The sequence below is a fragment of the Patagioenas fasciata genome, chromosome 3 (genome assembly GCF_037038585.1).
Source record: "Patagioenas fasciata isolate bPatFas1 chromosome 3, bPatFas1.hap1, whole genome shotgun sequence".
In the NCBI taxonomy this organism is placed as follows: Eukaryota; Metazoa; Chordata; class Aves; order Columbiformes; family Columbidae; genus Patagioenas; species Patagioenas fasciata.
In genome coordinates, this window is record NC_092522.1 from 14,397,046 (window position 1) to 14,424,518 (window position 27,473).

General features: G+C 52.8%; 1 protein-coding gene across 7 annotated transcripts; it reads left to right on the top strand.

Moving 5' to 3' along the window:
* Nucleotides 1-113: 113 nt before the first annotated feature.
* On the top strand, nucleotides 114-27,359 carry KLC4 (kinesin light chain 4). 7 transcript variants are annotated; one of them, XM_065835885.2, is made up of 16 exons: nucleotides 114-241; nucleotides 11,527-11,793; nucleotides 11,964-12,194; nucleotides 12,556-12,634; nucleotides 12,721-12,946; nucleotides 13,263-13,350; nucleotides 13,743-13,844; nucleotides 14,140-14,313; nucleotides 14,471-14,570; nucleotides 15,053-15,105; nucleotides 18,173-18,240; nucleotides 18,316-18,424; nucleotides 19,084-19,233; nucleotides 25,433-25,557; nucleotides 25,663-25,720; nucleotides 26,791-27,359. In XM_065835885.2, exons 2-16 carry the CDS (start codon nucleotides 11,545-11,547, stop codon nucleotides 26,878-26,880), a joined length of 1,902 nt encoding a protein of 633 aa, XP_065691957.1. In that variant the 5' UTR covers nucleotides 114-241; nucleotides 11,527-11,544; the 3' UTR covers nucleotides 26,881-27,359. The 7 variants fall into 7 exon arrangements, with proteins under 7 accessions (XP_065691957.1, XP_065691960.1, XP_065691961.1 ...); XM_065835888.2 differs by having other exon boundaries at nucleotides 19,084-19,206; XM_065835887.2 differs by having other exon boundaries at nucleotides 120-250.
* The last annotated feature ends 114 nt before the right edge of the window (nucleotides 27,360-27,473 follow it).

A 27,473-nucleotide genomic window follows, 5' to 3' on the forward strand; every position in this document is an offset into this window, starting at 1 on the left:
AGCTGCGGGGCGGGGCCACACCACCAGAGACCGGCGGTACTGCTGCCGGCAGGTGGCGCGCTGCAGCCGGCGGGACCGGGCCGGCGGCCATGTTGGATTTAAAGGGGCTGTGCCGCTGAGGGGGTGGGTGGTGCCGGGCTCGGTTCCCGCCCCGCCCTACCCGCAGCGCCGCATAGAGAGTGCGACTGCAACCGGGGCAGCGACCGCGCTGCGCTGGCCATCGAGACCGAGCGCCAAGCAGGTTGAACGGGTGGGGGCAGCGGATGGTGTTGTGGCGCCTGGGGTTCGGTCGTTTCCGTGGCCGCCGCGGGCAGGCGACACGGTTGGTCTCCCTGTCTTGGGGGCTTGCCGGTTCCCCGACCGGGGCCCGTGGGGAGGGTGACCGCCCGCCTCGAGTCGGGTCCGGGCAGCCCCCACTCGGCGGCGGGAACACAGCAGCAGATGGCGGAGGGAGGGGACGCGGGGCCCGGGCGGCACCGGCCAGAGCTGCGCGGCCTCCCCGGGGCGGCCGGGGGCGGAGCCCAGCCGCAGGCAGAGGGAGCGGGGTGAGGGCCCCACGGGGGAACCCCTGTCACGGGGTTGGGTCCGTGACCGTCGTGGCTCGGGAGCGGTAGCGCGCCCTGCCCTCCGGGGAAACAGGGGCGAGGGGCAGCGCCAGGCCCGGGACCGTCGTACCGCAGCGCCGGTGAGGTCGGCGATAAGACGCACTGCTTCTGCGGACTTTGGAGCCAGCGGGGTGTGCCCGCTGGCAGCCGGACCCAGCCCGCTCCGGCTGCAGGGCGAGTAACTGGTACGGGGGGCCCTGCTGGCCCCCGCCCTCCTGAGGCAGCACCGGTCCCCGGTGCTCCCAGCCGCCTCCGCTCCTGCGCGGCGTGCAGGGGCGGCTTGTGGAGGCCTGGAGCCCCCGAGGTAGCCGTGTGTTTGTGACACAGCCCGAGTGTCCTAGCCATAGCTGTTTCCAGGGTGTTGTGTGCACAGACTGCGGGATTCACTGCTCTATAATTAGGCTGTCTTCACTGCCAGGAATAGATTTCAGTGTAAGATAAATAATATGTTTGTGCTCCTGCTATGTAACTTACATGATTTTTTTAAACTGTGCTGTAGTTGTGCATACCAGTGCTGTAGCCAGGTTTGTCCTGAACTAGGGAAAGGAGAACATTAAGATGCTTTAGTGAAGAAGTGTGTGTTGTAAGATGAGGCAAGAGAGAGCCTGTGTGTCAACATGGCTGGGCTTCCTAGAACACCTGAAGCCCTTCTAGCTCTTAAGGGAACCTGTGAGGAGGGGACAGGAATCCTGATGAAGCACTGTCTTGTGCAGGTGTAGGTAGCTGAGGACTGTGTGTCTCCAGAGGCTCATGAAATATTGTAATCAGCATTGTGAAGGTTACATTTTACCGTGGGATGGTCATAGCAACAAGCCACTGGCTATGTTGGATGCTGGTGCTGTGGCATTTGTCCTCTGCATAAAGCATGTAGAGACTGAATGAAGACTTCCAAGAGGAGCCTGGTCCAGGTCTGCACTGTGTGGTGCTGATACAGTGGGACTCCCAGTGATCTTGTCCTCTATCTGGCCACTTCTGCAGGCATGGCAGTAGCCATTGCACAGCTGGAGGGTTCCCTGCAGCTCCACTTGCTTGGCTTTTAGGGCCTGGAATGGCATCAGCAGTGGGGATACAGGTGAGAGCAGTACCAAATGGGATGTAAAACCTTTTGTGGCAAGATTGAGTGTAGGACAGAGTAGATCTAGCTGGGTGTACGGAGATTACTGTGGCTGAGCCTGATGGTGGAGTAGAGCCCGTGGGCAGCGAGCAGTGGCATTGTGGGGGCTCAGCCCTACTTCTTGGTGTTCCTGTGGGTCCCCGAGAAGGGAGCTTTGGGCTTGGTGTGCATGGTGCTTTCTGCACTCCCTGGAGAGCGTCCAACTGTCCTGTTTCTCGAGCCTGGCTGCATCTTTTCCCCTCCCCCTGCTGCAGTGTGGTTGGCTGCCTAGCGCCTGGTGCCTGCGCTGCTGCTAGAACCAGAGGGCAGCCTGGCAGACACTGTGGGAGCCCTGCATCGCTGTGGACTGTGCTTCTTCCTGGTGCTGGAGCTTTCGGGAGTGCCAATGCTGGATGAGCCGCTGTAGGCAGCCAGGTACCACTTCTCTGCGGTGCAGGGTGGGGAAGGATTCTCGTGCAGTGACTGAGCCAAGCAGGGTGCATAGCTGTCCTGTAACAAAGGACTGCTTTGAAGTGCAATTTCAGGCAGAGCTGATGAAAACTTTTCTCCTTGGGAAGCTTGGAGTTAGCTAAGTGGGCAGATAATTTCTCTGTCGTGGTACTGAGGAAGGATGAAGGGATTTCTTTGGCTTGCTCGTCCCAAGGATATTCAGCGGGCGTGCCTCCCGCTGCCAGACAAAGATGGAGAAATGATGACGGAGGCAGCTCCTAGCATACAGCAATGGCTCTCAAACTTTCAGAGCCTTGTTTCCTCCTAAACCTTCCTCCCATTATTAAACTGTTGCTAAGCTGTTCTGAAGTGGAGATGCACGCTACCAAAGGCAGGGAGGTGGAGGTGCGATTGCTGGTAAACTGGGAGTTTGAGATTGCGGTTGGGAGGAGGTGTCTAGGGGATGGTGTTGCAGCAGAGTGCTCTGGCCAGCCAGCCAGGAGAAATTTGCACAATGACAGGAGGCAGCAGCATGTTACCAGTAACCACTGGCTTCTCTGTGCCTTGCATAGCTGGCATCTGGCACTCCCTTGTGGCTCCTTGCCAGGGTCTCCTGTTGGTCTCTGGTCTCCAGTGCCATTTTGGAGATGTGCAAAACACCTGCCCTCCCCCCGCCCCCTTCTTCCTCCCCCCCCCCCCCCCGCCGCCTGAGGGGAAGGAGGGTGGTGTTCAGCACACAGCTGGTCAAAGATCTGGCCAACTCAGACACAGGTTAAATAAACATGGCTGAGTTTTGCTGTAATTGGCAGAAAGAAAAGGAAGGCTGTGTTATTTCATCTGCTGTTTTGAAGGAATGTCCAGGTAGGAAGAACAACATTAACCCTAAATACCAAAATAGCTCTTGGGGCACAAAGGACACCTGGCAAGATTTTTGGTCTTGGCAGAGCTGCTGGATAAAAGCTTGATTTGCTAGGAAGGAGCTGTTTAGCTTCTCAAAGAACTCCAGCTGGTTGGAAGAGCCAGAGATAAAACAGATCTTTTGCTTATTATGCAGGTAGAGCTTTGTCTCTGTGAATTTGGCTGCTTTGTTACAGTTTACAAGACCTATTTGTTTCTGGAAATAAAAGCTCAGTCTTGCAGCCTGTAGTCAGCTGGTCTTTGCAGCTGCCCAGGTACAGCGTGGAGGGAGTGTGGTGCCTTTGGGCTTTACCATGTGTCCAGAGCACTTTCTGGTCCCAGCTCCATCCTAGCTGTCTCCTGTGCTCCTGAGGCACATGTAGTGCATAGCCCTCACATTAGACAGATGTCTGCAGAGGCGCTGGCTCCTGGGAATTATTCTGCCTGCTTTAATACTGCTTCATGCTGTCAGGGCAAGGTAATGGCTCTCACTCTGTCTTTTATAGAGTGAGACTCCCAATCAGATTCTGAAGCTAGGAAGAGATGCTTGTCCTGGCTTTGTTCCAGCTGCTTAGCTCTTGTCTCTGCTAGCCTGGAAACAGGTTTTAATGGTGTTTCACTGTAGTCCCAGGCACAGCAGATGCAAAATGGATTTGGTGAGCTGCTGCAGACATGAGCAAGAGTTTAAAAACAAGGTCTTATCAACTCATCTAGAGGTGCTAGCTGGTGGGGCTGGCGATGACTGTTATTCCTGTTCGAATGGCTTGCTGAAAGGTGCATGTTTCCCTGGCCAGCTGAGGTTGTAAACAGCATCAACTGCTGTAAGGAGCAGTATGGCTTTCTGCTAATGGCACATGTTAATGCAGTTTTGTGGAGTTTTTGGTTGTGTTTTTTTTGTTGGTTGTTTTTTTAAACATTTCTTGCCTCCAATGTCTGATGGAATAAGATATTTTCTGGTCTGAAAAGGAATGAATGATCTGATAAAAAGCCAACCAGACCATCTCCTCTGTCTTCTTCAGAGCACATATGCTTATTGAAATTGGATCGTGCTTTGGTAATGCATGAATTGCTTGCTCTGGTCAATCAGAACAAACCCTAGTAGCTGTTTCCATCTGTGGGCTAGAAGGCAGGAGTGGGATGGGAAACTCCCAAGTCCTTTTGGGATCAATGTGAACCTGAGTCACCATGGCCAAGTCCCTGTAAAGCCCTAGGTTTTGGGAAGGTTATGCTACAGTGTGTTTTCTGTTAGAGATTTTAGGTAGTGGGGAGCTGAAGCTTTTGGGACAGAGAAGTGTTTAGTGCTGAAGGGAAAGAGCAGGAAGGGAGGGAGCCTCCTGTCTCCTTGTAGGAGAGGCCTTCAGCTTGGGCTGCAAATCTAGTTCCTTAGTCCTAGTTAAAAGCTCCTGGGGCTCTTGCAACCTGCTGGTTAGCACACACTTGCACAACATGGGCCTTCCAGTATCTGGAGCTTCACACTCAGCTAGATCTAGCATGTGTCAGCTGCTGCTGAAAGAAGTAATCCTGGTCTTGATCCCTGTCCAGGGGTTGGGAAGGGCTGGGATCTTTCCAACAGCACAATCAACTTGTCCTGAGTTACACATGACTCTGAAGCTTAGGGAAGCTAGTTGGGGGAAGCCTTTCTGGGCTTGGAGATTGGCTTTAAAACCACGCAAGGGGGTGCCTGGGTGCTAAGGAGAGTCCTGCTTTTAGGATGTGGGAGATTGTGGGTGAGATGACTCCTTGTCTCTACTCCCTGCTTGACTGCTGGAGTTGGACTGTATTGCCTTTTGTGCTCTGGGACAGGTGGACCCTATCCCCATGAGACCCTGCCAAAAGGAAGCATGTGATGCATTCCCTTCCTCAGCTTCTAGTACTGTGGTGCCTGGTCCCTTTGTCCTGATGTGGTGTTCAGCAAAGGCAAATGTAAGAAATTCAGATGAGGGTTGTTTGGTTAGTTGGGTTTTTTTTCCTCCCACATGAGCACGGTTAAGCCATGGGACAGGGTTCTGAAGAGCTCAGGGGATCTCCATATTGGGAGATACTCAACCCTTAACTAGACACAGATACCTGATCAGATACCTGGTTTGAGTAATGGGATGAACCAGAGACCTCTAAGAGACCTCTAAGCATCCCTTCCAAGTGATACAACAGCCAGATTCTTTTATTAGGGAGGAAGTTGCAGCACAACGGTCTCTCTATGCTACTTAAAATCATCTGAGTGTTGTTTCAACTTTCTAGATTGTCTGCAGTTCTAGAAAGGTCCAGGCTGGAGGCTGGGATTGAGAAAGAACTTTGGGCAGAAGGTGTGGCTTTTCATGCCCCTTTTTTGGCAGTAGGCTGGAGAATCTCATGAGCCAGAGACAGATGGTGGCAGAGGACCTAATGCATGTAGGAGTTTGAGTGACATCTTTTAGCTTTGGGATTGCAGCTCAGAGTACTCCCAGGGTGCTGACTCCTGACATCTCCTCTTTTTGTGTCCTCTTTGTGTAAGGGAGCATTAGATGGTACCAAGCATTTCTGACAGCGGTAACAAGCGTTGCAGAGCACTGTTCCTGCTCTGTGCCTCACATGAACCTCAGCAGGCATGTATCCCAGGATGGAGCCATATACTGCAATTATTCTACCAGTTATTACTTTTAGGAGTCCAGCATTTGTCCTCTGATTTCTGGCCCTTATTCATGTTGCAGTTCTTGATGTTACCCTGAAGCTGACTGCACACCCATCTGTCCCTTCATTTGCAAAACGTCCTTCTCTTGCTTTTGTTTCTAAAGCCTTAACAAGTGTGCATGCAACTGCTCTTGGCTGTGAAGTTCTTGGGCACCATACAGAGCTGATTATCTTTCTTGTTTTACCCATATTGGAGCAGCTCTGGAAATGATGGCTGTTGGATATGCAGGTCAGCAGCACCAGTTTGTTCCTTTTCCATGGTTCTGTTGCAGGTGGCCTGAGGTGGTAACCCTGGGCACAGTGGCTGTTCTGGTAGTGCCATGGCAGTGTACAAAATCCTGGCTGTGTCAACATGTCCTGGCTGTGCAGCGGAAGCCTCAGAGACTCTGTGTGGCTGGCTGTAACCTACAGTCTCTGCTTTCTGACACTATGGTATCACAAAATAAGGAGAAAATTTGTACTTATGGACACAGCCTCTGCAGTGGCTGCAACCTTGGCACTCTGATTACTTTTTATTGATTTTTATTTTATTTTTCAGTTGCCAAGGTATTAGGTTGAGGTTTTATTACAGTATCCATTAAGACTGGAGACTCAGCTGTATGTTTGCCATGTCACTTCTAGCTTCATTGGAGATCAACCAGTCTTCAGTCTTTCTAGAGACCCTTTATTCTGTTGTTTAACAGTAATGAGCTGGCAGAGGTCCAAAGGAAGGAAAAAAAAAAAACAACACAACCAAAAAACAACAACAAACCCCACAAAAACAAAACCAACCAAAACAGTCTCCATACTTTTATCAAGTTGCTTTGCTTCCCAAATACATAACCTTACTGTTTCTCCAGGAAGCAAAAGCATGCCTCACAGCATGAGACTGGGATTAGTATCGTGAAAATAAGACATTAAGCCCTGTATTTACATTTCTCAATGCTACCATTGCTATGTGTCTCCCAAATGCAGTCACTTGTTCTTGCTATGCATCAGACTTGCTTTTTTCCAGAACCCAGCTGTTTTTCTGCGACTACTATATCCTTCGATCATCTTCTGCAGAAGAGTTTGCTGCTAAAAAATCTGTGCCCACTTCTATGCAAAAAGTGCTGACAAGCCATCTGCAGTTTGAAGGAAGCTGCAGTTATTGTCTTGACAGCATTGCTTGTGCAAGTTGTGATGGTACCCTGTGTCTTGCATATATTTGATCCAGGGACATGCAGAGAGGCAGTGAAGTGAACTGAATTTGTTGAGGCATGTGTAGACCTGAGGTCTCTGTCCTATTGTAGTTGACTCCTGATTTCCCTGGTGCTTATTCTTTTTTGCTCTCTGTAGTCTTCTAGCATTTGGCATAATAATCTAAGCTTTAAAATTCAGTTTGACCTATTTGGTCTGGCGTCCTCGTTATTGTTGTGGCAGCTGCTGTGGGTTTAAGATGTAAGCAGTGAGGCTTCCAGCTCTTTCCTCTTGAAACTCTTGCATGTGGGAGCAGTTTTCAGAGACAGAAAAGTGGGCTGCGGAAATTGCTGATGCACAGTGATTTCCCAGTTAAGCACTTGAATAGAGGAGAAGGTTGCTGGCTGGTGGATTCCCACCTGATCCCTGCGACTGCCACAAAGCTCAGTGCACGCATGTTCCTTCCCTGTCTTCCTGCAGCACTCCTCCAAATGGGAGCCAGGGAGGGGAGATGTATGTTACTGGAAAGCCAGACTATTCTAGCAGCTCACTATAAATAGGGAAGACATGCCAACTAGAGCAGAAACGTGCTGGTGGAGACCTGGGCTGTGACACCTGCGGAGCTGTGACGAATGCAGCAGGATAAGCTAGGAGCTGGGCACTCCAGTTCTCAGGGAACTAGTTTGAAAAGCATGCTTTCTTCCTATTCCAGTCTGAACCTTTTCCTGCTGAAAGCAAAAAGGTGGTGTCTTCCCCTCTGCAGGAACCATTGAGTGCATTTTCTGACTGGATAGAGGACACTCAGTGCCCTTTACTGAAGGTGCAGGAGTAGGAAGAGTGCTCATACAGCAGCCTCAGCCTGCCTGACCTTGGTGTTGGTTGCCATATTTCCTCCTTGGATATTAGGAAAAGGTTCTTCACCCAGAGGGTGGTGGAGCACTGAAACAGGCTCCCCAGGAAGGTTGTCATGACCCCAAGCCTGACAATATTGAAGAAGTGTTTGGACAACGCCCTCGGACATATGGTGTGAACTTTGAGGTTGTCCTATGCAGGGACAGGAGTTGGACCTGATGGTCCTTGTGGGTCCATTCCAACGCAGGACATTCTGTGATGCTCTTTGGAGGGCTAGGCACTGAGCGTAGACCTGTCAGCACTGGGGAGAACTAGAAACAATGTTCTGTAGGGAAGAACTGTCACTTAGGAGGGATAATAAGCCAGCTTCCACCAGTGTTTGTTGTTCTTCTTTGCTGGGCAAGAAGTGGCAGCATTTAAGTGACTTCTCTGCAGTCTTCTCTTTGTTTTCTTGTTGGTACTTAGAAGTGAATAGCCCGTGTGCTGTTCTCAGGTTTTACACACTGTGTCCAGCCTGGACAATCCCATGTCCACCCTTGAACACCAGAAGCATGTTGGTACCTAGCAGAGCTGTGCTACAGGGATGTCATCCTGTGGAAGGAAGATCAGGGTTGTTTAGAGTTGTTTGCACAATTCTTGAGAGGAGCCTGTATATCTTGAGCATCTGAGGATGTAGTTGCAGGGTAGGATGAACCTGATGTGCTGTGGGTCAGAACGTTTTCATTATTGTCTCTTTTCAGACAGTCTGAGGTCTTTACAGTTCTGAAAAACTAGTTGATCGTGGGGACTGTGAAATGCTCAAAAGCTTTTTCTGTTGGAAGGGCTGAGGAAAGGCAGGATGTAACTGTAGTAGAGGCACTGGTGGTTTAACACACAGCTAGTGATTTCTCAGTTGAGGAGTAGTTCTGTGCACATTGGAATTAATGAGCCTGATTTCTGTGGATCTGGGTCTTGTCTGACTGTTATCTAGCAAGGTGTGAGCTCTGGTGGCTTTTTAACATGATTTGTAACATGTTCCTCTTTCCAGTGCATTTGTATTGTACTTTTAAACTGTGGCAACAAAAGCTCTGTATGGACATAAATAATGCTTCCATGAAAACTGTTAGCATTTCCAGTACGTACTTGTGCTGTACAGCTGTATGAGCCTTAAGGCAGAGCTCTAGATTTGTTGTATGCTGGGTATGAGGCTGTTCCTGGCGATCTCCCTGTGTTCCGAGTGTTGCCCATGCTCCAGAGGACTCTCGCTGCACAATTTCCTTGTTTCCGTGTTTCCTTATGAGCTGAATCCAGCGATGGGGCAGTTGCACCCCTTAGCAGTTGTTACCTTGGCTTCTGTGGAAGCAGTAAGTGCCTCTTGAGCCTTCCTGGGGGGCTGTCTGGACCTGTTTCAGAGCAGGACAACAGTGCTTGGCCAGATGTGGCAGCACTAGGGTCCTTCGGGTTGCCAGCCTCTTCGTCTGGACTTCGGAATCATTGCACATCTCTTCCGGAACTGTGCTTACCCACAGATGTCTGCCTTAGGCAGGGCTTCCCTTGTTGCTTTAGCACTCAATCACTCCCCATGATGTGATATAAAGGTGTGAAAAAGAATAACCAGGGGAATTATGGACCAGAACACTTAGGTGCCAGTTTCTGGAGCATCAGTTTGGAAGACAGGATATGAATGACAGCCACCTCTCAACAGACCTGTTCTTGTCTTTGAAACAGTAGTCTGTGCACTCCATCTTGATCTTAATGAGGCTTTTTTTTTTCGTGCCACTCTTATCATATGGTCTCCTCTAAAGCAAACTGGGAAATGTCACAGTCCAGATGAGACTTTTCAGTGTAAAACGCACGGGGTAACTGCCTGTGGAGCATGGCAGATACCCGAAAGTGAAGGATGCAGTGAAGTATGGCTCAGGGTTGGTCCTGATGCTGGATTGTGAAATGAATGTGAAGTTAGCATTGCAATTCTGGGTTAGATAGGGGAGGACTTGGCTCTTGCTCAAAGGCACAAATAGGAACCCAGTCATCGAGAGACAAGAGGTGTTTCTGCCCTACTGAGGTTCAGTAAGGTCTCTGCTGTATGTCAAGAGTTTGCTGCCCTTCCTTGCTGCATCACACTGGAAGAGAAACCAGAGGAACTGAGCGGAGAGCTCAGGGCCTATAAAACAACTCCAGGAACTTCTGGAAGAGTGAGGCTAAAGAAGAGGAAATGTGTGGGTATGATGAGATGTGTGTGTTTACAGCAACTGTGTCGGCACTGTTCACCGTGTTCACTTTCAGTGCTGCAGTGAGGAAGAAACTGGACCTCTGTATTGCTTGGTGCCCACTGCCAGGCAGAGATAGTGGTAGCTGAGCTGAGGGATTGTCCTCAAGCCCCCTGGGCAGAGTGTACAGCTGGGGAGGAAAGGGACCCTGCCAAGAAGAGGAGCTCTACTCCCTCTATTCCTGTACCTGGGGCAGCACTTTTGCTCACTTGGTAGAACAACCATAAGGCTGCTGCCAAACCAAGAGCTCAAACCATGCAGAGGTGGGTCCTGCAGGAGGACAAAGGCAAGTCTGTTGGCAGCTTTTTCCCCACGTTCTCCTGCAGCCCTTTGTCAGCCTCCTGGCAGCAGCGTCCTGGACACTCAGGCTGCTGTGCCTCCTGCCAGCTCAGGGTGCTGCCAGTTCTGGGCAGCACAGCTGGCTGCCTGCAGCCCTGCAGGAGGATAGCCTTGGAGTGACTGATGGTGGCTTTCCTGCCATTGCTGAGTCATCTGAAGAGGCTGGCTCACTTGGTGGGGAGGCTGACAGGCGAATAAGTCGTGGAGTAGCCAGGGTACTGTTGACCTGCAGAAAGAGATCTTGCCTGCTTCTTACGTCTCTCATCCTCTGGCCTGCTGTGTTTTCCTAGCTCCTGGGTTTTCTGTGCAAGGATCTTGCAGCCATGCTAACATTGTGGGTTGTAGCCCTTGGCGTACATGTGCAAAGGCAGCAGTTTGGTACTCCCCTGCTGTATATGTGAGGCAAACGGGACACTGAAGGAGTCCAGAATCCTTACACCATCCTGGTGAGTCCTTTGGCTGGCAGCAGGGTGACTGAAGCTGGAAAAGCTGTTACTGTTTCAAGCTGACACTCACACAGGGGTTACAGTGGTGCGACTGTAGCAGTTGGTATATTTAAGCTTTCCCACACAGGCTGATTCTGTTCATGCTGGTGATGTTATGTCCTTTGTTGCCACAATGACTGTTCTGTGCCAGGGCTGGGATCCTCAGGGTGTACTCTACTCGTCAGGGAATATTTTGTTTTGCCCAGTAAGGCCCCTGATGTCTTATCTGTCTGAAAGATGCTCTTCTAGGAGATTTTTTTTCACTGAGGAACCAGAAAACTTTGAGCTGGCATCCCTCCACATTCTGTTACCTTTCTTCTGCCTTTGGAAGAGGTGTTGAGCTCTGACAGCCTCCTTGCATCAGTGGTCTGTGAGTAGGAGTTGTGCACGCTGCAACCAGAGCTGCCAATGACAAATCTCTGCTCTTAGATGGAACCTAAATCAATTTTCCTTACTACTGGAAGTGTGGAGGTGTTGGAGGTCAGCACTGATTCTAGCCTTTTTGCCTTCTGCCCATGTTTGCTGCCTGTACTGGTTGCCAGCACTCACTGCCACAAAAGCAAAGACATGTGCCCTGACAGCTGCCTGCTGTCAAAGGGAGAGGGGAAGATGAAGGGGAATGGAGGCAACCAGTTGAACACTGTCTCTGGCTGCTAGGAGTCTGTGACACTTGTGTCTAGTTGTGTCTCTCTGAAACAGCACTGAGGTGCTCAGGTTTTGTCTCTGTGTAGGGCTGAAGGAGTAGGACTATGTCCACCATGGTGTACCCAAGGGAGGAAAAACTGGACAAGCTGAGCCAAGAAGAGATAATTTCCAACACCAAGCTGGTGATGCAAGGGCTGGAGGCACTCAAGAATGAACACAACTCGATCCTGCACAGCTTGCTGGAGACTATCAAGTGTCTGAAGAAAGATGAAGAAGCCAATCTTGTGCATGAGAAATCCAACCTGCTCCGCAAGTCAGTGGAGATGATTGAACTGGGACTTGGAGAAGCTCAGGTGAGAGTGATGGGTGCCCTCCTAGGTGTTACTGACAGGGGAAGGCAGTGGGCATGTGGCCTTTCCCCATAAGCTGCAGGGGCAGCAAGAGGCTGGGTATAGAAGGCCAGCATGACCCTGAGGGTTGGCCCTAAGCATTGTGGTGGTTACTGATTGGGACTCTTGACAAGGTGATGATGGCATTGTCCAACCATCTGAATGCTGTGGAGTCGGAGAAGCAGAAGCTGCGTGCTCAGGTGCGGAGACTGTGCCAGGAGAACCAGTGGCTGCGCGATGAGCTTGCCAATACCCAGCAGAAGCTGCAGCGCAGTGAACAAACTGTGGCTCAGCTGGAGGAAGAGAAGAAACACCTTGAGTTCATGAACCAGCTGAAGAAGTATGATGAGGATGTCTCACCTTCGGTATGCCTTTGTCCTGTGAAGTGGCCACCTTTGGGGGTGGGGGAAGTTGGACCAGCAGGATTGCTTAGGTGTGATAGCATTGTCCTGGATTTTGCCCCTTCCCAGCGCAGCAATGCCTGTAACTAAAGGGAGCTGGCATGAGGCAGGCAGGGTCTCTGGGAGAATGTGGAGTAGCATGCCAGGCCATGCTGTGGGAATTTGGCTTTATTAGTTTTGTTGGGTGAGGGGGAAGATGGTGGGAGAGACAAGGGAAGTTGAAGGTCTTGGTGGGTTGCAGCAGAGAGAAGTTGGTAGCTGACTCAGCCTGGGCTGCTGCTGCCTCCTCTGAGAACCAACAGTGTTGTGATTCCTGTCCTCTCAGGAGGAGAAAGAAGGTGACTCCACCAAGGACTCTCTGGATGATCTGTTCCCAAATGAGGAGGAGGAGCATGGTCCTGGATGTAAGTGTTTACTCATGCATGGTTGCTAGCTCTTTTCAAGCCTGATGTGCCAACTGTGCCTCCTGTTTATTGCTCTGTGCCTGCAGTACCCCACCAGCACAGCAGTGCAGTGGCAGCTGCCCAGCAGGGAGGCTATGAGATTCCTGCACGCTTGCGCACCCTCCACAACCTTGTTATCCAGTACGCCTCACAGGGACGTTATGAGGTGGCTGTGCCACTCTGCAAGCAGGCGCTGGAGGACCTGGAGAAGACATCGGGCCATGATCACCCAGACGTGGCCACCATGCTCAACATCCTGGCACTAGTATACAGGTGAGCATGGTAGTGAAGGCAGGACTGGGCCAGGAGAGCTTTCTGCCTTTCCTGTTTACTAGGACAGCACATTCTGGTAACAGGGAGCTTCCCCGGCTTCTAGTGGTTTGCCTTTCAAAAAGGTTTTGGCACAGATGAGGTATTTGGACCACCAAACTCCCTGATATAACTAGGGACTTCCTAAGGTAGGAGGGAATGGAGAATGAAAGGGCTGCGGGAGCTGGATCTGTGTGGAAGGAGAGCTGTTGTTCACAGTTCTACTTGCCAGGGGCTATGGTGCCCAAATCCTGAATAACTTGTTGGCTTTGCACTGCAGGGATCAGAATAAATACAAAGAGGCAGCGCACCTCTTGAATGATGCTCTCTCCATCCGTGAGAAGACTCTGGGCAAAGACCATCCAGCAGTGAGTGTCTCCTTCCTCTTTCAGTCACTTCCCTTTATCTGAGGGTGCCACTGGGGCAAGAGTGGCACCCTTATGGCATGTCTGCAGCGGGACTACCAAGCACAGCAGTGTGTTCTGTGATGTGAGGGATGCTGTTCACATGGTGTGGAGCTCCATTTTACTTCCTCAGTTTTTTCTGCTGCCTTGTTCAGTATGACCTGTCAAGAGTTGACTTCCCCTAGATCCTGCGATGGAGGCAGAGTTGCCTTCTGGCTCTGGACCTCCTCCTCTTCAGAAGCAGCTGTACTGAAGAGGCAAAGGAAATGGGACAGTTGCTGTTACTGCTGCTTGCACCCCTTGTTTCGTTCCACTGGATTTTGCGTTGTTTCATGGATGAACTTATGTCTCTGCAGGTGGCAGCAACTTTGAACAATCTGGCAGTTCTCTATGGCAAGAGAGGGAAGTACAAAGAAGCAGAGCCACTGTGTAAGCGAGCCCTGGAGATCCGTGAGAAGGTACTGGTCTGCCATGTACTCCTTCCTTCCAGGTCTCCCTAAGGGGAGAGGTTACCCCACTACCTCACTGCACCTGGGAGATGCAGGACCTACCTAGTCTCTTTGGCTGCTGATTCTGCCAGTATGTATCCTATCTCTCCAGTGTTTACAGCCTTGGAGAGGCCTGCCAGGAGGTGGAAGCTGGGATTTCTCTTCTTTACCTCCCTAGTCCTTGGCTTCTATCTGACATAGGCATGTCCTGGAGGGAATGCAGTCTTTAAGTGCTGACTTTTTGTGGCTTCCGTTATTTACCCAGGTCCTAGGGAAAGACCACCCTGATGTGGCCAAGCAGCTGAACAATCTAGCCCTGCTATGCCAGAACCAGGGCAAGTATGACGAGGTGGAGTACTATTACTGCCGGGCTCTGGAGATATATGAGAGCTGCCTGGGTCCTGATGACCCCAATGTGGCCAAGACCAAGAACAACCTGGTGAGACCCTGGGGAAAGGCCATGTGGGGATGAGAAGTGGTGCCATGGGAAAGGTTAGCATTGCCTGGTGCTTGAAGAAGCAGAGAGAGAGCTGCAAGAGTGGGGTGAAGTTAATCTGTGTTGCCCAGTGATGCTGGAGCTGTTTTCTTGATTGCAGGCCTCTTGTTACCTGAAGCAAGGGAAATACAAAGATGCAGAGGTGCTGTATAAGGAGATCCTGACCCGTGCTCACGTGAAGGAGTTTGGCTCTGTGGATGGTTTGTACAGCAGAAGCTGCTGGGTGTGGGGAAGAGTGAGCAGTTTGGTCTCCTGGCTCTCAGCCAGGCTGGTTCTTGGTATCCCCCTGACAGAGGCGGGAGGCCTTGCAGGGCCCATGCTTTGGGCAGCCCCTGAGACACTGCCATTCTAGTGTGTTATGCTGCTTTGTCTCTTGTCTCAAAAGGGGTCTTGGAGAGCTCTGGCTCTCGGTCTTTACTGGATTGGGAGTTGTTGTAGCTAAAATGAGGAATGGCGAGTGGCACAATCATTCCCAAGCATAGCCTGAAGTTTCTCCTGTACACCTAGCACAGATATTCCCCCATGGGAAAACTCCTCCCTTCCTCCCTAGTTGCCTTTCTTGGGGCTTGGGACCAGGGCGATCTGGAAGCTGTGTCACTTCCCTCTGGTGAGCCCCAGTGGAAGTGGCAGAGCAACAGGGTGAGGTGGTCTGCAGAGCTGTCTTGTGTTCTTCCCCAAACAGATGAACACAAGCCAATCTGGGTGCATGCAGAGGAGAGAGAGGAGATGAGCAAGGTGAGTCTGACCTGGTGGTGCTACCTGTTGATAGCAGCAAGAGCCTTGGGAGGGGAAGGAGATCCAGAGGTTTTGATCCTCTCTTACCATGGCCAGACCCTCTTTCCCACAGTCTGAAGAACTGCCATGGCCACTGATGAAGACCAGGGAGGGGTCTGGAGAGTAGGGAGAGAAGAATGACTGCTCCTTGGGGCAACTTGGGGGAAGGCCCATCAGCTTGATGCTTTTCCTGGGGCAGGTGGTTGTTCAGCTTCTCAGCTGTGGCCATGTGCCCCCTCTCTTTGATTCAGCAATCCCTCCAGGGCACACAGATGATGGAAAATGGAAGATGGCAGAGGTTTGTGCTGCAGGGTGTTGGCATGCTGTTCCAAAGAGCTGCTATTACCCAGAGGACAACCTGCTTCTGAAGCAGCCGTAAGGCTGCATGGGGAAAAGTGGAGATCAAGAAGAAACCACCTTGCTTAGGAAATAGAGCCAAACCTCCTGAAAAAGATCTCAGCACAGTGTGGGCCCTAGCTGTTCTGTGTCATAGCTGGCCTCTTAAAGAGGATAGGCATAGGTTGTGCTTGCCTTGGACAAGGCTGAGAGGCAAAGAAACTTGCTTCTGTTGCCCAGGTCCTACTCTATGCTCAGCAGTCCTTTCTTGGCTTTTCCCAAGCCTAAGACCTCGCCTGGATTTTTGGCAGATGAGTGAAGCAGCAGAATGAAGGGCTCTGCTTTAGTCGCCTAGCTGCAGTGGGAACAGACACTCCTTTCTTTTTCTTTGCCCTTGGTGCATGCCCCATCCCACATGGGCTCAGACTGCAGGCTTGGCTTAGTGACTTGTCAGTCCTATCCTGTGAGCCCTAGGAGCAGATTGGAGGAGACTAAGAGGAGACTTCATTGCAGCGTGCAGTGTCTTCACAAGGCGAGGAAGAGGGGGAGGAACTGATCTCTTTTCTCTGGCAACCAGTGACAGAACCCGAGAGAATGGCAGAAAGATGTGCCAGGTGAGGTTAAGGTTAGATATTAGGAAAAAGGCTCTTCATCCGGAGAGTGCTAGAGCACTGGAACAGGCTCCCCAGGGATGTAGTCATGGCCCAAAGCCCGTCAGTATTCAAGAAGCAATTGGACAACACCCTCAGACACATGGTGTGAATTCTGGAGTTGTCACATGCAAGGACAGGAGTTGGACTCTATGATCCTTGTAGGTCCCTTCTAACTCAGGACATTCCATAATTCTGTGATTCTAACCACTCTGTGTGGTCCTCAGTCCAAGGCAGGGCAGAGCTCCATCTTGCACTGCACTGGTTGCTGCCCTATGAAGGCTGTGCTGCAAAGTTACACTTGCTGTGACACCATCCTGTGCAGGAGAAATCGAGGTTGGAGTAGTGACTGGGCTCCTCTCGCCCCCTTTAAGATTGAAACACTTCTGATGGTATCTTTGGAGAATTAAAAGGTCAAAAGTAGATACTTGTGGTGTGGAGCTATGCTCCAGGTAATGCAAGCTTTGCTACAGGGCAAGAGAACAGGCTCAAGCAGGCTCAACGACCTACAATTGGAGTGAGATTTGGTTTACAGCCTGAGGCAAGGGCTGAGCCTCTTTCCTTGCTCATGGGGCTCCTGTCCCCTGGCATGGCATGGTTGACATGACCTTCCTGGCTAGGCAGTGGTAACCACACACCTGCTCACACTTCTGGCCTAGGGGCTGGGGCTGTTATGCTCTGCTTTGTGCTGTGTTTCCATATCTCAAAGCATCAAACCCCTCCTGCAGAGCTTTGCTTCTGTTTTGGTGTTGTTTTTTTTTTTTTTTTCTCCCTTGCCCCTCTTTCCCTCTGCTCTCAGTGGCAGTAGGGGGAGGCCAGCTTGTGCCAGCAGCAAAGCCTTGGGCACAGTTGACAGCCCTGGCCTGTGAGGCTTTTTCTGCCCCAGGGGATTTGACACCTTTTCCCTCAAATTCAGCCACCCTCATAGGGCTGCCTCTTTGCAAACTTCAGAGGTGCTTTGAGTCCTTGGGCCATGCCCAGATTGTGCAGGCTCTGCTGCAAGGAAACCCACATGTGCCTATGGCTCAGGGAGGCTCTAGCACATGGGTAAAGATCTGAGAAGTGTTGTGAGACCGAGTAAGAAAAATGGTCCCTATGAGAACAGTTTCTTTGGGGCTAGAGTCCCTGCCAGAGCCACTGCTGTGGAGCAGTGGCTATCTGTACTGGCTTGGTGAGAGCAACCCTGTTGGGTTCAGGGCTGAGCCAGGTGGTTCCTGCCCAGCCCATGTGTCCTGTGGGTGCAGAACCAGGGCCATGGCACACCCCCAAGTGCTCGCTATGCACCAGGGTGCACAGTGTGTGGACAAGCAGCCCTGCTTCTGCAGCAGTGGCGATTCCTGCATGCTGGTGCTGTGGTTCCCACTGACCCAGGGCAATGCTGGCCCTGCAAAGGGCGTTGTCCTGGCTCTGATCTTTCTTCCTGAGCATTAAGCTCTGTCCCCTCTCCTGTTGCTCTGGCCAGCAGCCTTTTTGCTCCTGGCTGTGGCAGGGCCAGCCAGCTTTGGGGTGCGGAGGCAGGGCATGGAGAGGAGACAGCTAGTTGTGGTAAGCTGCTGTGGGGCAGGTCTGACCTTGCAGGCAGAAGGCTTGGATGTGGCTGGCTGATTCCTTTGCTAGCCATGGTTGAGAGGGTTAGTGTCCATACTTAATGGGGTTTCTGTTGGTAGTTTGGTTATTTTTTTTTTTTGTCTGCCTTTTCCATGCTGGGGGTGTGTCATATTCTCCACAGCACCATGAAAATGGGCTATGTTGTCCTTTCACTGCCTTTGGTACCATGGAAGGGGCAAGGAGAAGGCATTATGGTCCTTGCTGGGGTTGGGATATCACTTGTATTCACAGCCCAGATCTGTTCCAGCAAATGGGCTTTCAGCTTTTCTTCCAGGGACATGCTGGGCTTCATCAGTTGTGCATTGTATTTGCAAAGGCTGCACTCTCACACCAGCCCAGCCTCGAGCCTTGCCCTGGTACCCAGTGGGAGAGCACAGGCCAGAGAATGGCAGTAGGCATGGAGCTAACAGCTCTCTTCTCTCTTCACCCTATAGAGCAAGCACAGAGACAGTGCTCCATATGCTGAGTATGGTGGCTGGTACAAGGCCTGTAAGGTTAGCAGGTAAGAGGTGGGCTGCTGTGGGCTCTGGAAGGGATGGCCCTGAGGCTCCTGCTCACCTTCCATCTATTACTACAGCCCTACTGTGAACACCACTCTGAGGAACCTAGGTGCGCTCTATCGACGCCAGGGCAAGCTAGAGGCAGCTGAGACCTTGGAGGAGTGTGCAGTCCGCTCTCGTCGGCAGGTAACCCTAGAGGGACCTTCTCTGGTGGAGGGGGCGTTGTGGGGCTTGGGGTGGGAGGTCATGGCACAGCAGTTGGCTTGGGGTGTGGTGAGGGTCTCTCCTGGGCTTTGCATACTCTGATGTCCCTGGTTTACATACCCGTAACACCAGAGCACCTTGGTGGTTTGGGTTGCATTTGTGCAGCGGTACACACATGTACGTGTGTGACGGAGGAGATGTCAGTGTGTGTATGTGGGATGTTTTCTTCCCACTATTTTTTGGTCCAGTGAACACACTAGGGGTTTCTTAAGAGTACCTTTCACCTAAACTCTTATCAGTCCTCACATAATAAAGCAGGAGCTGTAAGCACCTAGCACAAAAACTGAAAGATAGCAGGAACTTTCACGCACCAAAATGTGAAGAAAGCAAGCTGTCAGCTTTGGAGTGGCAAGCCCTTGTCCACTAGGGTGGTTTATTGGCCTGATCAAGGGTTCACTGAGCTGGGAACCCAACCAGGGACTGCTAAGTGCAGGATGGCATTTGGCTCCATCCTTCTTGTGCTGAAGAGTTTTGGATGGGATGGGGCAATGGCCAAACACAGTGATGGCACAGCAGATTGCTAGAGGGAAAGAACGCAGAAGGGCAAAACATGGTGCGTCCTTATCCCCTTTTAATTGCAGGGCATTGACCCGATCAACCAGACGAAGGTAGTGGAGATCCTGAAGGAGGGTGATGGCACAGAGCGACGTCAGAGCCTGGGGAGCGGTGTCAAGTACGAGAATGCCACAGACGGTAGCGAGGAAGTGAGTATGGGCGTGGAATGGAGTGGGGTAAGTACAAGACACTATCAAGAATGGCCTCAGCCGGCTGCCAGAGGGAAGGGACAGCCTGGCTCAGGGCTGTCCCTGCATGACCTGTCGTGGCATCCTTTTCTGCCTCCGTTTGTTCCCTGCAAACTTCCTTCCTCTCTTTCTTGGCATGAGCCAGCCAGCCCATAAAGGTATGTGCCTGGGCCTGGTTTCTGGTGTACAGGCCAGATATCCCCAACTAAGGGCACTTGCTTTCAGGGGACTGCCAGGCCTTGGCAGTACACAGCATGAGCTGGGCCTGGTCTGCCCTTAATCTTAGCCTTGCAACCTTATTAACATCTCTCCCTGCTGTTCCCCTCTTGAGGTTCTGGCTGAGAGCATTGGCCCCATCTCAGGCCCACACAGCCCCTGTGACCAGCTTGACTGTCTGTCCTGCAGTTTCACCACAGGCAATGCTGAGCCTGGGAGGGTTGTGTGTGTGTATGTGCCTGAGTAACTGCAGGGCATGGGAATAGTCTGCAGCCAGCATCTTTGCTCTCTTCCTCTCATGCCCTCCATGGGCTCTGGCCAAGCAGAGGTGGGGAAAGGCAGGCCTCTGGAATACCAGGCCAGGCTGACAAGTGGTGGCAAAAGAGGCTCATGTTAGCTGAACCACAGACAGGGTGACCTAAGCCTGTCTAGGCTTGCTTTGAGACTGAGGGGCACTTTGATCACTAGTGCTGAGTATGGAGGAAGGTAGCAGTCCAGGTTTGAGGCAGGTGCCTTTTGTCTTCTGCAAGGAGAAGGATGAAGAGGCAGCAAGTGAGGTGAGCATGGTGCTGGTGGATGCTTGCGTCGAGGGCTGCTAGAGTTGTTCATGCTTATTATTCCTCCTGCAAACTCTAGTTTAAAGCGTAGTGTAGCTGGGTATCCAGAGGTTATTGCAGCCTGACACAGGTGACACACCGAGCACACAGAGTCCTTCGCTCTCCCCTCATATCTGTTGTCACTAACCTTTCCCCACCTGGCTCAGCTCCCTCCCCACCTGCATGAGCTCCCTCCCTTCCTCCTTCCTCTTCCCTATTGCCATGACAGCCCCTCAACACCCAAGCCTGAAGCCTGCTGGCTCTCTTGATTGTGGATTGTACCCAGGAAGTGGCTGGAGGGGACCTGGGGAGAAGAGCATTGAGGGAACTGGGCAGCTCTGCCAGATGCAGAGCTGTTCTCTGTCCCAGCTCTTGGCATCAGGAACAAAGAGAGTCTGGGCCCTGGAAAGGCACCAACCATGGGCCCTTGCACTCCCCATTAGTAAAGGAGCTAGGCAAACACAGAGGGAGGGCGACAGGTTCAGATTAGGATCACCTGGTCCTTGTCCTAGCTGGTGTCTCTCTGCAATTCCTCCTGGCTGTGGTTGGTGTTGGGTGATTGCTTTGCACTGATCATGATCTGGGAGACATTCTTGATGGTCTCCAAGCTGATCATCCCAAGGCAAGTAGGTAATGCCAGCCTGACCCAGCCAAGGGTAACAGTCCCTGCTCATGTGACCCTTCCGCAGGGGGCCTGGCAGGGCTTCTCTGGCCCAGCCAGCTGCATATGGGAGGTTTGTGGGCTAGCTCAGCACCCTGGGGACATGGCTGTTGCCATTTGGTGCTGGGTGCCTTTTCCAGCCTGCTGCATGCATAGCCAGCCTCCTCTCCCTAGCCAGCAGCCCTGCGCTGGAACTCCCCCAAATAGAAGGCTGGTGGAGCTCCTGCTGCTCCTATCTGTCGTGACCGGTTGTTCCTTGTGCTGGTCTAAAGACCTTGGATGTGCTGCCCTCAGAGCAGGCTCTGCTGCCATCTCTTACCTGCTCTCTGGGTGACCTACAACCTCACAGCCTTGTAAATTGTGTCTTTCTCCTCTCTGTGCACTAGGCTTAAATGCCTCCCGAGACTCCCTCTTTCCCCTCCACCGCAATCACCTGGATGTTTGTGTTGTATCTTCCGACTTTTCCTCCACACCATCCCTCCTTCCTCGGCAAGAACTCCACGCCAGTCCCCCAACCCTCCCGGCGCGCGAGGGCACAGCAACACCTGCAGAGGAGTCCCTGGCCACGTGGCCCAGCACCAGTCCCCTGGCCAAGCAAGAGCAGGAAGAATCTCCGAGGAGCTGCCCACTCCCCCAGGCCAGGGCGAGGGGTCACCATCCCCTTGTGTGTGTCCCCACCCCCAGCCTGCCCTTGCACATCCCTGGAGACCAGGCCTGCGGGGGATTGTCTTCATTCCAAGTGTGCTGACTCCACCATCATTAGACATCCTCAACCCTCCTAGCTTTTTGCCCTCCATCTCTGCAGGGGCCAGGATGGAGGCATGAAGATGGGGAGTTCTTTTGGGACAAAGAGGCCTGGTCTTTGCAGGGCTGTCATGTCCCTAGTTGCTTTCTTCCCTGTAGACCTAGCTGATATTAGTGCCCTGTAGCAAACCTGCACTGGCCACTGGCAAGCTGGGCACTCCCTGCAGCACAGGGGCAGTCCCCGTCTTGCCACCCTTCTCTCTACAGAGATCTGGAACCGATGGGGGTAGTGTGTGGGTCTCTCTGCAGGGGTACAGGAATGTAGGGTGACCCATAGCTACTGTACATCTAGGATGTGGTGGGGGTTTGATAGCCAAGGGCCATGCATGGAACAGGGACCTGCCAGGACAAGTGTGTTTGGGTGTTGCAGCCTCCTGACCTGATACTGTAGCCAGATTCCTCACCTGATGGCATTAAGGGGTGAATCAGCTCCCTATTGCTCCAGGGTCCTCAGGTGTGGCTGCTAGGAGGAGGAAGAGGCAGGGGTGAAGCTGTTTGTTCCTTGGAGGCAGAGGAAAGCAAAACTTTTTTGCAAGGGGCCAGGCCATTGGAAGTGGCTGAGATAGGGAACAGGCTAGTTCGGAGCAGAGTGGTTGGGAGAAAAAGGAGGTACAAAGAAAGAGAGAAGGAAAAGGAAAGGAAAAAAAGGAAAGGAAAAGGCAAGGCTAGGGCTTGGGAAGCTCTGAGCATGTGGGGAAGTGGGAGTGCTAGAGGGAGGTTTCCACAAGAGGAGAAGTAGTCAGGTTGCTCATAGAGGAGACCAGTTCTTGAACACAGGACCTGGTTTGCCAGGTGTGGAGCTATGACTCACTGTCTGGCTGTCCCTGGCCAAGTGGGTGGGAAATCTGTAAGCATGTGACTGCTAAGATGACAGTGCTGACCCTGTGTGTGTGTGTGTGGTGGCTCAGTGCCTCTGATGTGACTCCAGACCTGCACAGGGTCTGGTGCTGTTGGTCACTGTGGGGAAAGGGGATGTTTTACCAGGGCCAGACCACCACTGCCTTAAGCCTCACATCCTTGGGTGTGTACCCTCATGCCACCTCCTATAGGAAGCGAACCCCGCCTGGCCCCCTGATATGGCAAGAAAGCTGGGGAGTTTGCAGCTAGCAGTATAGAGACTAGAGACCAGTGCAGGGTTTCCCCCTTATTTATTTAGCTAGATAGTTTCTCTCATGCTAGCCATCTGGCAGGTTGTGATACTAAATGTGCCTATGTCTGTCTGGGCCTGGCTTTCTCATGTTGGTGCAGAGGCCTTGGGGCACATGCATGCTGCTCCTCTGAGAGTTTGTGCTTGCTGAAAGGAGGTTTGTCCTCAGGACCATGGGGTGTGGAGTCCAGGGCTGAGTGCTCTAAGGCTGTGCCTTCCCTGCCTCTGTCTCCCACTGCTGCTCCATGCTTCTGGAGAGTGGTGAGCCTCCAGTGCAGGGTGCATTTGAACCTCAGTGCCGCCTGCCCCTGTGCTTTGCCATGTCCTGGACCTGGTGTTGTAACAACCGTACCTCTGATTAAAGGTAGACAGATCTGAACTGCTGCCCTGTGCTTCTTTCCATGCTCAGTAGGCCAGCATTGGTCAGCCCTGGGGTGGTGGGTGCAAATGCTGCTGGAGCAGGTGTGGGGTGCTTGGTGTCTGTGTGTGCATGCAGGGAGATACGCTGCCCCCAGGGCACCTCTCCTAGGCTGAGCATTGGAGATGAGTGACCAAGCTCTGCTTTGCCTCTCCCTAGCCTCCAAACCAGGTTTGCTAGTAACCTCAGCTCTGTAGCCATGTGTGACAGGGCTGCCCTGGGGCCTCCAAAGTTGTGCCTTTCCTGACAGATGTTTCCATTAACCAGAGAAATACCCCATTGTGTCCCCCAGTGCTGAGCTCCACGTGCTGCCAAATCCTGCCCAAGTCCTCTGCTTCTATGCAGCAGGCAGGGTGGGAGCACACAATGGAGAGCCGCTCAGTGGTAGAGCTGCTTTTTTCTTTTGAGTGCTCTCATCCTGGTGGGTGCAAAGGGGTGTGAGCTTTGGTAAACCAAGCCCCTAAGTGTTCTGGGTTTAAAATAATCCTGCAGAAAAGAGGGTGGAGAGAGAAAGGAGGCTATTTTTAACCCAGCATACAGCACCGTTAGGTTCTGGTGTTGGTCTGCAGTCAGTCTGCACCACTGCAGCTTGGTAATTGTGGCTCCATCCTGCAGCTCTGACCCCAGAGGGTCTTTCCTGGCTGGATCCTGCTGCCCTTATACCATGGTCCTGCTCACCTGCCCAGCTGTGTTCTCTTCTCCAGGGCTTGCTTGCCCTGGCAAAAGGAGCAGTGCCTGACGTGGTAGTACCCTGCATGGAGGGTGGTGATCCAGTGCAAGTCTAGTGCAAGGCAAAAGACACCCCTCCACCATCCTTGTCTTTGCTAGTGCCACATACTGATGGCCAGCTCCTCCAAAACCTGCCCAGGATGCCTGGTGCAGGCAGGTGCCTGTTTGCTTTGCTAATACTTCTGGTGCTTTCTGCATTCCTGGTGAATGGGTACCTTGCAGCAACAGCACACGGCTTCCGGTTTGGAAACCCTTCATCCTGATGAGAAAGTGAATGAGGTTCAATGCACTTGGCTTACCCAAGAATGGATGAGAAGAGTTTACTGATAGAAAAAGTCCTGTTCAGCTGTTGAAGAGGGTTCTGAACTGGATCAGCTTTGGGTAACTGGGGTGGGGGTGTTGGAAAAGCCTTCCCCAGGGCCACAACCCACAGGGGTCAGCACAAGGGGGTGACAGGCCTAAGGGAGAGACCCTGCAGAGGTTCATGGACAGTCCTGGGGAAATTGCTGCTGCCAGCCTGGGCCACAGAGCATTTTGTTCAGTTGGAGTGGTACGAAGAGGCTTCCACATGTGCTCATAAGAAGCAGATGGCTTTTGAGGTTCCTTTGTTTCTGTTTCTTCTGCCCTGGTGTACCAGGGGCCATTGGGATCAGAAACAGGGAGGACTACTGTTATCAGGCCATCAGGGCAAAAGTAACTCCATGTCAGCAGTGGTGCCACAACCTTGTGTAAAAAGCATGTCTGGCCACAGGAGGGGAGATCAGTCCTATGATGGCACGGTGGCATGAGCTAGTGTGATGCTGGCAGCTTGAGCCTTGCATGCATGTGGAGCTGAACATGGGAGATGGGCTAGAGCATGTCAAGGGCTGAGAGTGCTTTTCTGAGTACTGGGGACTTTTGGGGGCATGTGGGAGGAAATGGGCTGGGGAACAAGATTAAGGCTGTGCCACCTTGGGCAGCTAATGGGGGTGGACACTATTTGGGGGCTAAGGTGAGTAGTGCCTGCTTGGTGCAGCCACATGAATGCATCTGAGATGGAGCTGCCTGAGTTGCTCAGCAGGCTCAGAGCCAATTGTCTTGAGGGCATTAGAGATGGGACAAGGCTGTGTGTGCATGTGGACTGGTCTTGTATGATATGGGTGAGCCTGTTGGCCTGGCATGCAGGACTAGGATGTGCATCAGGATGAGTACTGGATGGAGAGGAGAAAAAGCAATGACACGGTGAGGAAAGGGAAGGACAATCTCCAGACAGCAGCAAATGGGGAGGGAGTTCTGGAAATGAATGTCTCAGCAGTATGTCCTTGCCTGACAGAAGCACCTCCAAGCTTGGTGCTCCCATCAGGGATTGGTTGTTGGGCTTGCACCAGGCAGCAGAGAGGTCCAGTCAGGATGTACCAGGCTATGGTGGTGGGGGTCCCCAACTCCATGGTCATGTCCCATGGACTGGGGTGATGGGGAGCCATGTAGTGAGCAGTAAGCTTGCTCTGGGCCAGGGCAAAATCCTCAGTGCAAGTGGGTGTTTGGAGCCAAGTCTGGTCCTGGCCACTCGTCTGCAGCATACCAGAGCTTGATTGGTGCCACTCAGCCATCGCCCTGGCTTGTGTCTCTGTGTCCAGGATGGTAGTGGCACCCTCCAGCGCAGCAGCTCCCTGGGGAAAATCCGGGATGTCATACGGAGGAGCAGTGAGATGTTGGTCAAGAAGCTGCAGGGCAATGGTCCCCTGGAGCCCAGGAACACCAGGTAGGGATCAGAGCTGTGCGGGCCAGGCTGGGTGCAGGGTGGATGGAGGCTGTTGAGGTCTGGCCAGGTATAAGATCACACTTGCTCTCCTCTGCTTTCTTGTAGCATGAAACGAGCTGCATCATTAAATTATCTGCACAAGTCTAGCGATGCTTCATTTGAGGTAAGCACCAGGTGGGCAGGTCTGGTACAGGAATGGGTGCTGGGGTGGGGACTGTGTTGCCACAGCTGGCTGCAGGGGCCATGGCCAGTGGTACAGGCAGTGAGGGGCACAGTGGGCCACATGTGTGGTGTCTGGGACCCCATTGGAGGTGTTCATCCATACAGAGGTGCTCTTCTGCTGTGTGGGGCTGGAGCTACTCTGCCTTCTCAAGAGGTGGTCTGAGCTGGTGCCACCACTGCACCCCCTGGACAGCTGCACAGCCCTTCTTCTGAGATCATGGCTTCAAAACTGAAGGTTAAAGGGCCAGTGCAGTTAGAGGACGAATCGTGTTCTGAGGTGCATCAAGCACAGCATTGCCAGCTGAGCGAGGGAGGTGATTGTCCTGCTCTGCACTGGTGCGGGCTTACCTAGAGCACTGTGTGTGGTTTTACGAGCTACAGGATAAAGAAGATATAAAGCTGCTGGAGGGTGTCCAGAAGAGGGCTATGAAGTTGGTGAAGGGTTTAGAGGGGAAGCCATATGAAGAGTGGCTAAAGTCACTTGGTTTGTTCAGCCTGGAGGAGACTGAGGGGAGACCTCATCACAGTCTACAGCTTCCTCACAAGGGGAGGAGGGGCAGGTGCTGAGCTCTTCTCTCTGGCAACTTACAACAGAACCTGAAGGAATGTCAGGAAGTTGTGCCAGGGAACGTGTAGGTTAGACATTAGGAAAAGGTTCTTCACCCAGAGGATGCTGGAGCACTAGAACAGGCTCCCCAGGAACCATCATGGTCCTAGCACTGACAGTGTTCAAGAAGAGACTGAACAATGCATTCAGACACATAATGTGAACTGTGGGGTTGTCCTATGCAGGGACAGGAGTTGGAGTCAATGATCCTGGTGTAGGTCCTTTCTACCTTGGGCCATTTTATGAAACTCTCCAGCTGGAGAATGGGAGTAGGGGGGGCAGAGGTGGCCAATCACAGCACTGGGAGAGTCCTGATGGTGCAAGGCAAGGGGTGCAGGAGGTGGGCTGGAAGCTTTGGGCTGTGGATTGCAGGTACTGGTCCTCATGAGCAATGTGCTTTCCAGGGCCCCCAAGGTCTCCGTGCAGAGAGCAGAGGCCTCAGCGCCAGCAGCATGGACCTGTCCTCCCACAGCTCCCTGCTTTCCTCCAACTGACCCGCCTGCAGGTGCCCTCTGCACCGGGCCCCTCCCCTGCTGCCGCACCACAGCTTCGCCCTGCCCGGGGCAGCACCTGCCGCCGTCCCCACCTCCACTGCTCGGGTTTCCCCATCACTGGCTCTTGTGCCACCGGCTGCTCACCCGGCCCGGGGCCCCGTCAGCCCCTAACTGGTTTGGGAACCGCAGCCTGCACGCATGCTCCTCTGCTGCGCACCCAGAGCCGGCAGCTTCGGTGGCGGCACGTTCGGCCCCAGTCGCACACGCTAAGCTAGGTAGCAATGCCAGTCCCGGGGGAGGGAGGCGGCCCCGGTCGGGGCGGTGGCAGGAGCGCCCCAGGCCGCACGCAGCCCTGCCCGGTCGCACGCCTCGGCTGTGGCAAGGGCGGCTGTGGGGAGCGGGGACGGCCGTGCGCGGGTTCACCGCGGTGGTTGATCGCTGTACTTTATTTTATTAAATAAAACCAGCCGTAGAAGCGACCCCGGCTCAGCCCGTGGTATGCGGGACGTGGGCGGAGGGGGGAGGGCGCGGGCGCGGGCTCCCCCTGTCGGGAGAAAAAGGGCAGCACGCGCCCCGCACCTCGGCAGCGCGCA

What these genes read in the sequence shown, in the direction of transcription:
- KLC4 (XM_065835885.2), top strand. Translation starts at nt 11,545, where the DNA reads ATGTCCACCATGGTGTACCCAAGGGAGGAAAAACTGGACAAGCTGAGC. An exon ending in TGGGCAAAGACCATCCAGCA is followed by an intron (nt 13,351 to 13,742) that starts GTGAGTGTCTCC and finishes ATGTCTCTGCAG; the next exon opens with GTGGCAGCAACTTTGAACAA. An exon ending in CAGTCCGCTCTCGTCGGCAG is followed by an intron (nt 18,425 to 19,083) that starts GTAACCCTAGAG and finishes TTTTAATTGCAG; the next exon opens with GGCATTGACCCGATCAACCA.